This window comes from Chanodichthys erythropterus, chromosome 8, assembly GCF_024489055.1.
Source record: "Chanodichthys erythropterus isolate Z2021 chromosome 8, ASM2448905v1, whole genome shotgun sequence".
In the NCBI taxonomy this organism is placed as follows: domain Eukaryota; kingdom Metazoa; phylum Chordata; class Actinopteri; order Cypriniformes; family Xenocyprididae; genus Chanodichthys; species Chanodichthys erythropterus.
This window is the reverse complement of record NC_090228.1, coordinates 46,065,291-46,077,872: the sequence shown is the minus strand read 5'-3', so window position 1 is coordinate 46,077,872 and position 12,582 is coordinate 46,065,291. Positions and strand designations below refer to the sequence as shown.

Sequence of the window (12,582 nt, the reverse complement as noted above, 5' to 3'; positions counted from 1 at the left end):
TGGTGTCATATACATCCTCACACTATCAGTGAATGGGCACGGAATAAACTCATAACACAGAATTAATGAATAAAGGATAACATTACATGAAACACACTACTATGTTCGGCCGCCGGCGGGAGACATGATCACGGATCCGTCAGAGATGCAGCTTGATGAACACGTGAATTGTGCACCGTAAATCTTTATTATTATTATTTTATTATTTCATTTGCTAACTACCAAATCAGTCGTGATGAGAAACCGCTATATCACGTAACAGTGTGGACGGATATTAACGCGTGTGACATACGCCTGATCTAGGTTTATTAGATTCTGTTATTAGTAATCAATAATGTTAGTCCTAGATGACCAATAGCTTTGCTATTGCCTGATTCATGATAATAATCTGTACAATATTGTGATCTGAGCACATATCGTTAGCTAAGCTAACATCGGTCTCCGCCCTGTTCTCCACTGCTTCTCCTCACACAACAGCTCAATTTTTCTCTTTTGACCGTTATTCTGTCTAATCCTCGCCGGTCCCTGCTCTCTTAAACACATAGCAAGCTAATTGTATGGCTGTGGTTTGTGATACGAGTATGAATAAACATTTACAATTTCCTCAGCGTCTGAACTGTCATTGCGATCCATTGTTTTGTTTATATTGATCGCGCTCCCTTGAGTTACGTCACTTCCGATTTGGCATTTTTCAGATGCGGAAGTAAAATTCTCTTACAAAAAACGACTCCAGAAGCCTTACCGTATTTATATGTGTTTTTTCAAGAAAATCTATTTAATACATTATTTTTCTATACATTGAATCACTGAAGCTCTAACCTGCAATATGCCCTTTAAATAAATATAAAGAGTTGTGAGAAAACGAGACGTGTGTCAAATCCACGTCATGTGCAACCCGCTTGTTAAGGAAGGCCGTTTCATTTGAGAATGCCTCTCTATGAGTGCTATTTCAATTTTTAAAAAGTTAAACACTTAAAATACAGTCTACACAACCATCTCCATGCTCACAGTGTCACAGACATTAATATTTTATTGTCTGGGTATCCGGGATTTTGGTATGGAGATAAAGTATATGATTATAATTTTTTGGTAATTACACCACATCGTGTGTGTATATTAGCTCCGTTTGTCGTTTTCTTGTGGAATGAGATAGAGCGTTTGGACCCGGAAGCGAATGTTAAATTCGAATTCAAACTACAGTTAATTATGTCTGTAAAGAGTGTTATGCGCAATCTAACTTCCGTTTGCGGTAAAAAAGATTAGGTCGCTTCCGTTTTAGGTCATTTGTATGTGCTTAATGAAAAATTAGCTGTTTTATTCAAGGTAACTTAAAAGGAGCGAGCAAAGATGAGCATAACTCTAATGGAATTCCTATTCTACTTACGGAACGAATGTAGCGCCAGTTCCATTTTTTCCGTAAGTAGAATAAGGAAGGGGTAGAACATACAGCGTAAACTTTTTGAAGAATATGAAAGTGCGGTTTTGGCGGAACCACTTGAAAGGTGATCATTTGTTTATATAAAGCATATACTTTTACATTTTTTTTTTGAAAATGACCGATCGTTTCGCTAGATTAGACCCTTATTCCTCGTCTGGTATCATTTAAAGCCCTTTGAAGCTGCACTGAAACTATAATTTTGTCCTTCAACTGTTTGGAGGCCATTGAAGTCCACAATAAGGAGAAAAATTCTGGAATGTTTTCATCAAAAACCTTCATTTATTTTCGACTGAAGAAAGAAAGACATGAACATCTTGGATGACATGGGGGTGAGTAAATTATCAGGAAAAGTTTATTTGAAAGTGAACTAATCCTTTAATAGAATAAACACCTATAACAATGTGAACTAGGTAGTTTCGCTGATTACCTTAAAAATCCATAAATATGCCGTCAATTCATACTGTTGTTAACACTGTCTGACAAGAGGATGCAATGAGAACAGTTTTCCAGTTTGTTCATGTGACGTTCGACATATACCCTATTGAACAGGTATTGGAAATAAGACCTTGGAGTTGTATTAGACAGTAGGCTGAAGTAGTCAAAACAGATAGTAAATATGGTAACAGTTATGGGAAGAGGTCTGTCAGTTATTAAGAGATGTGTGAAATATTTACCACAACATTGCATTTCTCAAATTGTGCAAACAATGGTTGTTACTTATTTAAATTATTGTTCAGTGGTATGGTCGAGTGCCTCAAGTAAAGACTTACTAGAATAGAACAGAGCCGCACGACTCTCTTTAAACTGTAATAGAAGAGCTAATATAATAAGAATGCACAATACTTTAGGTTGGCCACTGGTGAAGGAAAGGACAATTATTTCCCTGCTTTGTTTTATATAAAATATTTCTGTTTCTAGAGTTCCTAATGTCCTGTATTGTCAACTTTTGTATAGCAGTACTAGGTTTTTTTCTCCTAATAAGGCAGCATCCATTTATTAATTTTCATAAATATAATCATTTACACTCTATGATATTATTGCATCCTTTTAATGTAAAGGTTTGTTTTTGTGAATTGTGGGGACATTCCATAGGCATAATGGTTTTTATACTGTACAAACCATATTTTCTATCCCCCTACACTACCCCACCCCTAAACCTAACCATCACAGGAAACTGCACATTTTTACTTTCTCACAAAAACTCATTCTGTATGATTTATAAGCCTTTTGAAAAAGGGCGACATGGGGAATGTCCTCATAAGTCACCTCTTTTTGTAATACCCATGTCATACCCATGTCATTATACACATTTGTGTCCTGATACTTCACAAAAACACACACTGATCTCACTGTCTATATGAGGATTCATTACACACATTTATTCTTCATGTTATTTCACTGACAGAAGTTCAGCTGTAGTATTAATGTAATGAAGAGAAAATAAGAGACTCTGTAACATCTCACTGTTACTGATTCATCATGAGCTCAAAGCATTATGGGTAGAATCTCTCTACAGTCTATTTTGATTCATCAACACAGTTTCAATGATCCATTATAAACATAAAACCCAGGATAGAGTGGTTGAGTGAATGTGGTCTGGACTGTGTGGATGAGGCTCATTGTGTCTCCAGAGACGCTGTAGAAGGACAGAGTTCCTGCACTGTGAACCACATACACTCCTATTCTACTCATGATGGGCTTTACAGGAAGTTTAGTCTCTATGTTATTGTGTCTGAATGAGTAACTGGAGGAAAAGCAGTTCAATCTCCAGGACTGATCATTACCTCCAAACAAACACTCATTACCCAATCCCTTCCTGCTGATGCTCTTATATGACACTGATATATACACATCATCACCACTCCACTCAATCTCCCAGTAACAGCGTCCACACACACTCTCTCTACACAACACCTGAAACCACTGATCAAATCTGTCTGGATGATCAGGATACGGCTGGACTGTGTCAGTGAATGTAATCACTCTGTTCCCCTCAGACAGATGGAGGTGTTTATTCACTGTGTTCAGATCCAGATTGAGCTGATGGGAATCTGATGGAGATAAAATACATCACAATCAGGAATTATCAATCTGATATTTTAATGTTTCTGAACTCTTCATGATCAATATATCATCAGTGTCTCAGTACAGTTTATCAGATATCCTGTGAAAATCATCATTTACATCAGTGGATCTCAACCTTTTTTGGGCCGGTTTAATCAGTCTTCTCTGAATATTAATGTTGGTTATTATTCTGTGTTAATTATAATTTAAAGGCCTGTTATTATATTTACACCATTCAAATGTTTGAGGTCAATGTGATTCTTTTTTTCTTTTTTTTTTGAACTGATACTTTAATTCACCAAGGATCCATTAAATTGATTCAGTGATGAATGTAATAATTTGATGTACAAGTTTTTAAGCATTGTAGGTCTATTGTATTGTTGGTGATTTTCAGTGCTGTAGACTTTGGCAATTTTGAGCTTTCTTTAGATTTCTATCTGTTTCCCCAAAGATTAAAGTGACTTGATACAAAATCCATAGTGGATTTTTTCCCAGAAGATCTTTCAGTTTCTTACTTTTCTGAAACTCTTGAAGAGCTTTTTTTTCTACTGTGATTTTATCTCTAATATTGAATGTGTTTAATTGGCTTTCAATGAAAAATAATCATATTTATTCAGTAGTTTTAGAAGATTTACTGTTTTTGAAGAATATATTAAATCCCCAGTTTAGTGTCCTGATTCACATCTTTGTTAAAGTTCATTTCATTTCAAATCTTTTTATTTCATACTTCCAGTGCCAGTTCACACTTCTATATCTTTACCTTTAGCGTTCCTTGTGTACCGGCACTTCTGACGTGTGTTATATGGTGTCTGAATGCTAAACGCAGAAGTTGTTTTCACTGGAAGTTCAGCAGCTGCGCTACAGAAAGCTGACAGAAACACTGAAGTAAATAGTTGTTGCTGTGGAAATGAAAAAGTCTATTCTGGTCACATTGGTGTAAACTGGCAGGTCCCACTCTGACCTGAACGGCGTTACATGTCGTGTCGCCACAAAAGCACATAAAACCCATTATAATCAATGATTCTGTCTACAATAGACACGTATCAACTGTAAACGGATGCTACGCTCAATTTCTGATGCAATTGATCTGAGCACTTAGAATGTGGTTATATTGTTACAGATGATTTTCTTTTGCAAGTAATTACAAGTTTGTAAATCTTGTAAATCTTTGGCATTTACACGCCTTTAACAAACACCTCCCAAAAACACCTCAACATCCCCTGATGTTCTCTGAACGCCCCATTGAGAAACACTGATTTACATGATCAACTCTAAAACTCTTCTGTCATGTTTTCTTTCTCCTTCTACAGGAAGAACATGAACACACTCAGTGATTTTTCTGCTTGTTTTCTCAGTGACTTACATTGTAGGAAGTCGTTCCTGGTTCTGGGAACAATGTTGGTGAAAGTGACTGTGGAAATCAACAGACATGAAGAGTGTGATTATCATGTCAAGAGAAAATGATCCCTGCATCCATTCCTAAGACATTTCTAATATGATCTTCTACATGATATGAGATGATGGAGGATCATTTCTGAGAGCAGATGAATCTCCAGGACTTTACCTCTGTCAGAGATCTTCTTCAGCTCCTCTTTGCAGAAATCCTCCAGTTTGTCTCTCAGCTGACGGACAGATTCTCTCACAACATCAAAAGAGAAGAGAGAACTGAAGGGATCGTCATTTACATCTGTAGATTCAGGAGGAGCTGAGAGAGACTGGAAACTCTACAGAAAACAGAAATCAAAGCTCATCACCTCCACACTTCAGCCAATAACCTGCACTACTGTCAGATTTGAGCAGCTCTTGTTGATCTTTAGTAGCTCTCCTCAATCCAGCACTTTCACAGCATCAGATTCATTCTTCTCATGTTCATTATATCATGTTAGAGCTGTAAGATCTAGTGTTTGACACTTACACTATATGTGAACTTTCTAGGAAAACACTTGATGATCAAACATCTGCCAATAACATAAATGTAACAGATCAAGAGCATCAATGGAGTCACATGACAGGGTTGAGTAGATTTGATCAGAAAAAGCAGTTCAAAAGCAACAAGTAGATTGATGATTATTTATAATTTTTGAGCAGTTAGTGGCTCTGAAATTCACAAGGACTCTTAGGACACGAACCCATGGTAAGGTTTTGTGTGGTTTAAATACGCTAAAGAAGAGGTAAAATACAGCCTTACTTCCTGTTTGAGGACTAAATATTTAAATATTAGTGAAGCTTTGAACTGTTGTCGTCTGGAAACTTCACTGTCAAATTCATTAATGTGTTAATGAAAATTATTATAAAAGGTTTCAGCAGGTTTGAAGATTATCTGATGGTAAACAAAAGATTATAAAAAGATGAGTAAAGAGATGATGGGAAATCTAGCTGGAGGAAACTGAAAAAAAAAAAAAAGTTAAAGTACTAGTGAAGTTTTGATCTGTTGATGTCTGGAAGCTCAATATATCTTTCAGAAAAATGTTTCCTAAGAGATTTCCAGAGCTGAACTGCATTTGTAAGTGCATCTCTCTCAAAAGAAGAAGATCAGATGAGAGTCTGACTGATGATTATATAATAACCGAACACACAGATCAACACTTCAGTCAACGGCTCATTCTGCTCTCATGAAATGTTTCTCTGTGAGTCTCTTGCTCAAGTCCACTATGATCCTGTTCTTCTAGATCTCTGTTACCTGCAGGAAATGGATGTGATCCTGTGTGTGTGAAAGCTGCTCCAGCTCAGCGTCTCTCCTCCTCAGATCATTGATCTCCTGCTCCAGTCGCTCCAGTCGTCCTTCAGCTCGACTCACTGCAGCCTTTTCCTGATCTCTGATCCGCTGTGTGGCCTCAGAGCGGCTTCTCTCAATGGAGCGGATGAGCTCAGTGAAGATCCTCTCACTGTCCTCCACTGCTGTCTGTGCAGAGCGCTGTTAGGACACACATCACAATCACACAGTGGCTTCAGTGAGTCCTGACTGAGACTTCTCAAACTTCTCTTCTTCTCCAGACTCACCTTATGAGACTCCACAGCCTCTCTCAGCTGCTGAAGATCTTTCTCTCTCTGCTGGATCCTCTGCTGGAAACACCTCTGCGTCTCCTTCAGCTGGTGCTAAAGGACAAACCAATAACAGGAGAAACATCACATAAATCATCAAGTAAACAGATATGAATCCAGTATCAGTGAAGTGCTGAGATTGAGGGGTTAAAGATCTTTCATGATAAGGTTATAGGTTCAATCACAAGTGTCAGCATTATTTCATCAATGTCTAGTTTGATAGTTCACCCAGAAATGTGAATTCTTTCATTGTTTACTCATCCTCATGTGTTTCCAAACTTGACTTGACAAACTCCATGATTTTCACTTGCAGAACACAAAAGAAGATATTCTGAATAATGTCTCTGTTTCTAGAGCCCAAATCAAATATGGTGACACATCAGTAATAGCAAACCTCACTGGCTCATGTGTTTCACATGACTAAACATGCAAACATATTTGACTTTTCCTATCACTTTAAGGAGATTTATGTTATGTCTCAATTTGCATACTATGGTCCATAATAATATTCAAAATTAGAATTACTGTCCCAAATCATAGTATGATTATTCCAAAGATACCCGGATGATCTACTATTACTGTTTAGAGTCCAAAGTGAATATTGGCGCACACTCTAATGGATCATATTGACCACAACCCACTGTGCGATGGATGAGAATTTGATTATAACTAAAAAACATGAATAAAAAGTGTTAAAAATTACAAACATGGTAGATGGACGAGTCCGATGTTTAAGTAGAAAGGTTTAGATAAATACGTTTGAGTGAATAATAATCAGTATATAACCTGACAAAAAGATCTTTATTCAATGTTATCCAAGTTATTTTTCATCTTCAACAGCATTGTGAACTTTTGTAATGATATGTTTGTCATTAACTTTTAAATGCATCATTATGCAAACACATGAAGAGAGTCAACTCGTGAAAGACCCTCTGCTGGCAGATCAACCTGCTACTACATTTCTCCCTGAAACTGTAGGAAATTAAATGAAATTGAATGTGGAGGACGTTAACTGTGACAAGATGATTGACAGGACAGTTTAAACTGTGACAGGATGTGTGTAACTAAGTGATAGAGACACTGGCGTAGGAACCGGGGGGGACGGGGGGGACGTGTCCCCCTCAATATTGGAAAATGCTGCATGTGTCCCACCCAAAAATTAGCCTATACACCGCAGGAACAAAAACTGTACATTTTGAACTTTTATTTTGAATACGCGACGAAGAAGATATTCGGTTTTGTCAGTCAAACCCAGAGTGATTTCATTCATGTTTGAATAATCACCATTCGCCAATCACCAGCTTCATATTCTTCACTTTTCACCTATAGTCGGACTCGGAGCATCTGATTGGTAGAGAGAAGTCAACATTACACTACGAACATTCAAATACGTTATTGGTGCGCACCAGCTTTGAACGACTCGACTTTGTATGAGGTAAATTAGTCTCAGTCAAGCGGTTTAAATTAACAAGCTTTTTAAAACTGAATTATGGATACGAGGCATGACATTAAATCAACAGTGGAATTTTGTATGGCACGTATGTTATGCTTTGCGAGAGGAGGTTAACGTTACGTTAGGTAGATAGCCATATAGCGGGCAATCGATTTCTCTGTGTTAACCTTAGCAAAAGTAAAACGTTCTGTCATCTCTTTTCAGCACAATGCCACCACAGAAAAAAATAAAACCAAAGGAAATAACGTTGCTGAAGTTTTTTACAAAGAGTAAGGTTAGTGTAAATAGTTATAATACAACACATTTTACACAAGGACAGGGCGACATCATAACCTTCATTTACCAAGCCTATATTTACATTAAAAAATTATATAATTTGTCATCAGGAGAAGGCTGGTATTATCAGGAAAGAGGCAGGTGAGGAAGGAGTGGCACATGAAGTAACAGGTGGAGGTTGTGAGGTGAGGTCTTAAAAGGAATTAATGATGACTATGAAAGTTTTTGCCTTTTATAAATTTTTCACATACAGAAGAGCCCACGATAAACATAACTGACCATGTATAAGTCCACTATTACTTTGTTTGCAATATCATATTGGCTACATTTGTTAATTTATTAGGAGAGCCATGATGCAGCCATGGACGAGACAAAAGGAGAGGCAGGTGGCACAGCAGGGTGTGAGGTGAGGTTTTAAAATGTAGAGGACAAAAATATCAAAAATGTAAAAAAAAAAAAAAAAAAAAAAAACTGTCATAAAACCTGTAATATTGGGAGCCCAAACTTAAGTTTGGTCTTATTTTAAAGAAGACCCTTGGCAGATTTTTTGTTGAAGCCAAACTAAGTTTAAAAAGTGAAACCAAAAAAAAAAGTTATAGATCTTGATGTTTACAAAAATGATATATTAATAATATTTTATAGAAAATATATATATTTTTATGAAACAGAATTTTAAACAGTAAACTCTAAAACTAAAAAGCCATAAATCTAAAAAAAAAAAAAAAAGGTACGTGGATTATTTGGGCAAGTGGAAACCCTGGTCAGGTTGCTTTTGGTAGTCCCTGTTTCTTCCTCTGAGGCAGAGAGAAGTTTTAGTGCCCTCCGCAGGCTTAAGACTTGGCTCCGCTCTACAATGACTCAAAACAGACTTAACCATGTTTCTGTCTGTCATATCCATCAGGATAAACTGGACTTGTTGGACAAAAAGTCCATTTGCAAGCAATTTATTGCTTTGAATGACAAGAGAAAAAAACATTTTGGCTTTCTAGCCTAAGCAATAGGGCATGCCTAAGGCACCATTTACCTCACCCCCTGAAGAGCAGAACAGGAGGATTTTAGAAGAGCAAGAGAATGACAGACAGATTTAAAGATCTTCCTATGAGTTTGTAGTCTTCAGGATGTTTCTATGGAGCTTTGAGAACAAAATACTGATACCAAACTAAAGTGGGACATTGTCTGGGGGGAAGGAGCATGGGGAGCAGGTGGGGCACTGGCATTAGAGGGGAATATTAGACTTAAGCATCAATTTCATTAGCTTCATAGTCATCTTAGATAATAAGCTTTGTTTTACTGTTATAAACTTTTTAATAGAAAAGTAAAATGTTATTGATATAGATAATAATGATAGTTCTAGTTCCAAGTGCCTATATCCAAAGCCGTATGTGACTGTTGTGTTTTTGTATTTTTTTGGGGTTACAAATCAAATATTTGCCTTGTAAAGTGCCCCTTTCCTTTCTGCCCGCAATTGCAGGGGGGCTTGTACACTTTTATGTTTCCCAACTTCAATATTTGTGTAATAATAAATAGATAAATTAAACAGATGAACAGATGATAAACAGATGATTTTGTTTATTTATTTTGCTGTTATTTCATATATGTCGTACCACGTGACGTCACCATACTGTATGTTACTATTATGGTGGCGAGATGGACGTTGATTCATAATGGCCAAAATGTCCCCCCCAATGTCAAAGTGGTTCCTACGCCCCTGGATAGAGATGTCCATTAAAGGTGCAGTGCCCTCCACAAATATTGGCACCCTTAGTAAATATGAGCAAAGGTGGCTGTGAAAATAAATCTGCATTGATTATCCTTTTGATCTTTCATTCAAAAAATTCACAATATTCTAACCTTTCATCGAAGTAAAACAATTGAAAATGGGGGAAAAGCTCATGAAATAAATGTTTTTCTCCAAAACACGTTGGCCACAATTATTGGCACCCAATTATTGCAATGTCCATTTCCCAAGATAACAGCTCTGAGTCTTCACATATAATGCCTCATGAGTTTGGAGAACACCTGACAAGAGATCAGAGACCATTCCTTCATGCAGAATCTCTCCAGATCCTTCAGATTCCAGCTCCATGCTGGTGCTTCTTCTCTTCAGTTCACTCCACTCATTTTCTTTAGGGTTCAGATCAGGGGACTGTGATGGCCATGGCAGAAGCTTCATTTTGTGCTGAGTGACCCATTTTTGTGTTGGTTTTGATGTTTGTTTTGGATCATTGTCCTGATGGAAGATCCAACCACGGCCCATTATAAGATTTCTAGCAGAAGCGGCCAGGTTTTGATTTTTTAACTGTTGGTATTTGACAGAATCCATGATACCAAGTATCTGAACAAGATGTCCAGGACCTCCAGCAGAAAAATAGGCCCACAACATTAAAGATCCAGTAGTATATTTAACCATGGGCATGGGGTACTTTTTATCCATGTGTGCACCAAATCCATCTGGTGGGTTTGCTGTCAAAAAGCTCTTTTTTTAGTTTCATCTGACCACAGAAGCTGGTCCCGTTTGAAGTTCCAGTCTTGTCTGACAACTGAATATGCTGGAGGCTGTTTTTGGATGAGCAAGGAGTTTTTTTCTTTAAACCCTACCAAACAACTTGAAACGGTTAAAATACCTTTTGTGTTCCTCAGAAAAGAAAGTCAAACCAGTTTGGAATAACATGAATAAATGATGAATGTGAACTACTGGTTTAAAGGGGTCATATTAAGAAGACTAATCATTCAGTCCTGTCAATCATCATTACGAGCATATATAATCAGCAGTCATTGTGCCGTCCCAGTGACAATTCTTCCGGCATTACCCCACCTCCCCATCGCTGGTTATGGTAAAGCGTGTTACATTCCCGACACACAAGCTAAGCAGTAGACCAATCACAACAGACTCGGACCAGCTGACCAATCAGAGCAGACTGTGATTTTTGGAAAGCGGGTTTTAAAGAAACTGAAACTAAAACAGTGTTCAGACAGAGAGTGTAAACAGACATTAAACGATTTAAACGTATTCTAGTAGACCCCATAAAGAAAATTATGAACCTGTAAATGAGCATAATGGCACACTTTAAGTTCATACCTGTTTCGCTGTCCTCTGTGCTGCAGCTGATAGAGTGTCGTGGTTTTTATGTTCATCCATCGTACACAGCACACATATACACTCCTGATCAGTGCGGCAGAAAACCTCAAGGATCTTGTCGTGTTTCGGGCAGATCATCTCCTGCAGTCGTCCAGTGGCTTCAGTCACTTTATGTGGCTTACGAGAGTGAAATTCCTCATGACGGTCAAAATGAGTTTGACAGTAAGACTCCAGACACACCAGACAGGACTTGACGGCTTTGTGTTTTCTTCCAGTACAGACGTCACACTGCACATCTCCAGCTCCAGCGTAACAGTCAGCAGGAAGTGTAGTCTTCTTCAGTTTCTCCACCATTTCAGCCAGAATGGTGTTTTTAGCTAAAGCAGGTCTTGGACTGAAGGTCTGTCTGCACTGAGGACAGCTGTAGACTCTCTTCTGATCCTCCTGATCCCAGCAGCCTGTAATACAGATCTTACAGTAACTGTGTCCACAGGGAATGGCCACTGGATCCTTCAGGAGATCCAGACACACTGGACACATGAACTCATCCTGAGAAAATCTGGCTTCTGCCATTTTACTGCATGAATACAGAGACACAAACACACAGCAGCTCAACTACACTTCAGTTTCAGTTTCTCTGAAGTCATGTGATTCCTGTTTCCTGGTTCTGTGTTTGAGTGACGTGTGTAAAACAGGTGTGTCTGTAAAGCAGCTTCCTCATTCCTGGTCCTGAAGACCTCACTGCTGCTAAGTTTCTAGTTTTCCTGGGTGTTTCCATGCTTTCGTCGTATCTAAGTGTATGTGAATAAATATATTATGCGAGATCTATTTTTCACGTTACAAAGCACTTTTAGAAGTTGCATTTCTTCAATCATACTATTATAGCATGTGCACTGTAGCAAATTGTAAAAACTAAATTTTAGAATAAGATTATTTTTACTATAGACGTTGAATCAGCTGAAGGTGTGCTTGGACCACTGCTTGGGCAAGAGTGTTATTCTGCATCTTGTCATCCACAGGTTCAGGCTGGGCGTGTGGTTCATAAGGAATAGGTACACCCCGTGTCATTGTGATATTGTGCAGTACACAACATGCTAAAACAATCTGACTCTTTCTCCGGCCTATATAAGAGCATTCCACCAGCTGCATCCAAACACATCCAACAGGATTTGAGTAACCCGATTGTGCGCTCTACCACTCAGTGCACACAGGCATGTTTCAGGTTGTAGC

At 38.0% G+C, this 12,582-nt stretch overlaps 1 protein-coding gene across 5 annotated transcripts; it reads right to left on the bottom strand.

The window, feature by feature from the left end:
- Positions 1-1,735: 1,735 nt before the first annotated feature.
- LOC137025074 (tripartite motif-containing protein 16-like) lies at positions 1,736-11,952 on the bottom strand. 5 transcript variants are annotated; one of them, XM_067393091.1, is made up of 6 exons: positions 11,353-11,952; positions 6,503-6,598; positions 6,183-6,416; positions 5,067-5,226; positions 4,866-4,913; positions 1,736-3,489 (listed from the first exon to the last, which is right to left on the bottom strand). In XM_067393091.1, exons 1-6 carry the CDS (start codon positions 11,923-11,925, stop codon positions 2,969-2,971), a joined length of 1,632 nt encoding a protein of 543 aa, XP_067249192.1. In that variant the 5' UTR covers positions 11,926-11,952; the 3' UTR covers positions 1,736-2,968. The 5 variants fall into 5 exon arrangements, with proteins under 5 accessions (XP_067249192.1, XP_067249187.1, XP_067249189.1 ...); XM_067393086.1 differs by having other exon boundaries at positions 4,866-4,899; positions 5,035-5,226; positions 11,353-11,925; XM_067393088.1 differs by having other exon boundaries at positions 4,866-4,893; positions 5,035-5,226; positions 11,353-11,925.
- Between the last annotated feature and the right edge of the window lie 630 nt (positions 11,953-12,582).

Bases quoted from the DNA above. Each gene is read 5' to 3' on its own strand.
- LOC137025074 (XM_067393086.1), bottom strand. From the start codon at position 11,925: ATGGCAGAAGCCAGATTTTCTCAGGATGAGTTCATGTGTCCAGTGTGT. The intron at 5,227-6,182 runs GTAACAGAGATC...TGTTTTCTGTAG, and splicing joins ATCACATCCATTTCCTGCAG to AGTTTCCAGTCTCTCTCAGC. The intron at 3,490-4,865 runs GTAAGTCACTGA...TATCTCCATCAG, and splicing joins CAGGAACGACTTCCTACAAT to ATTCCCATCAGCTCAATCTG.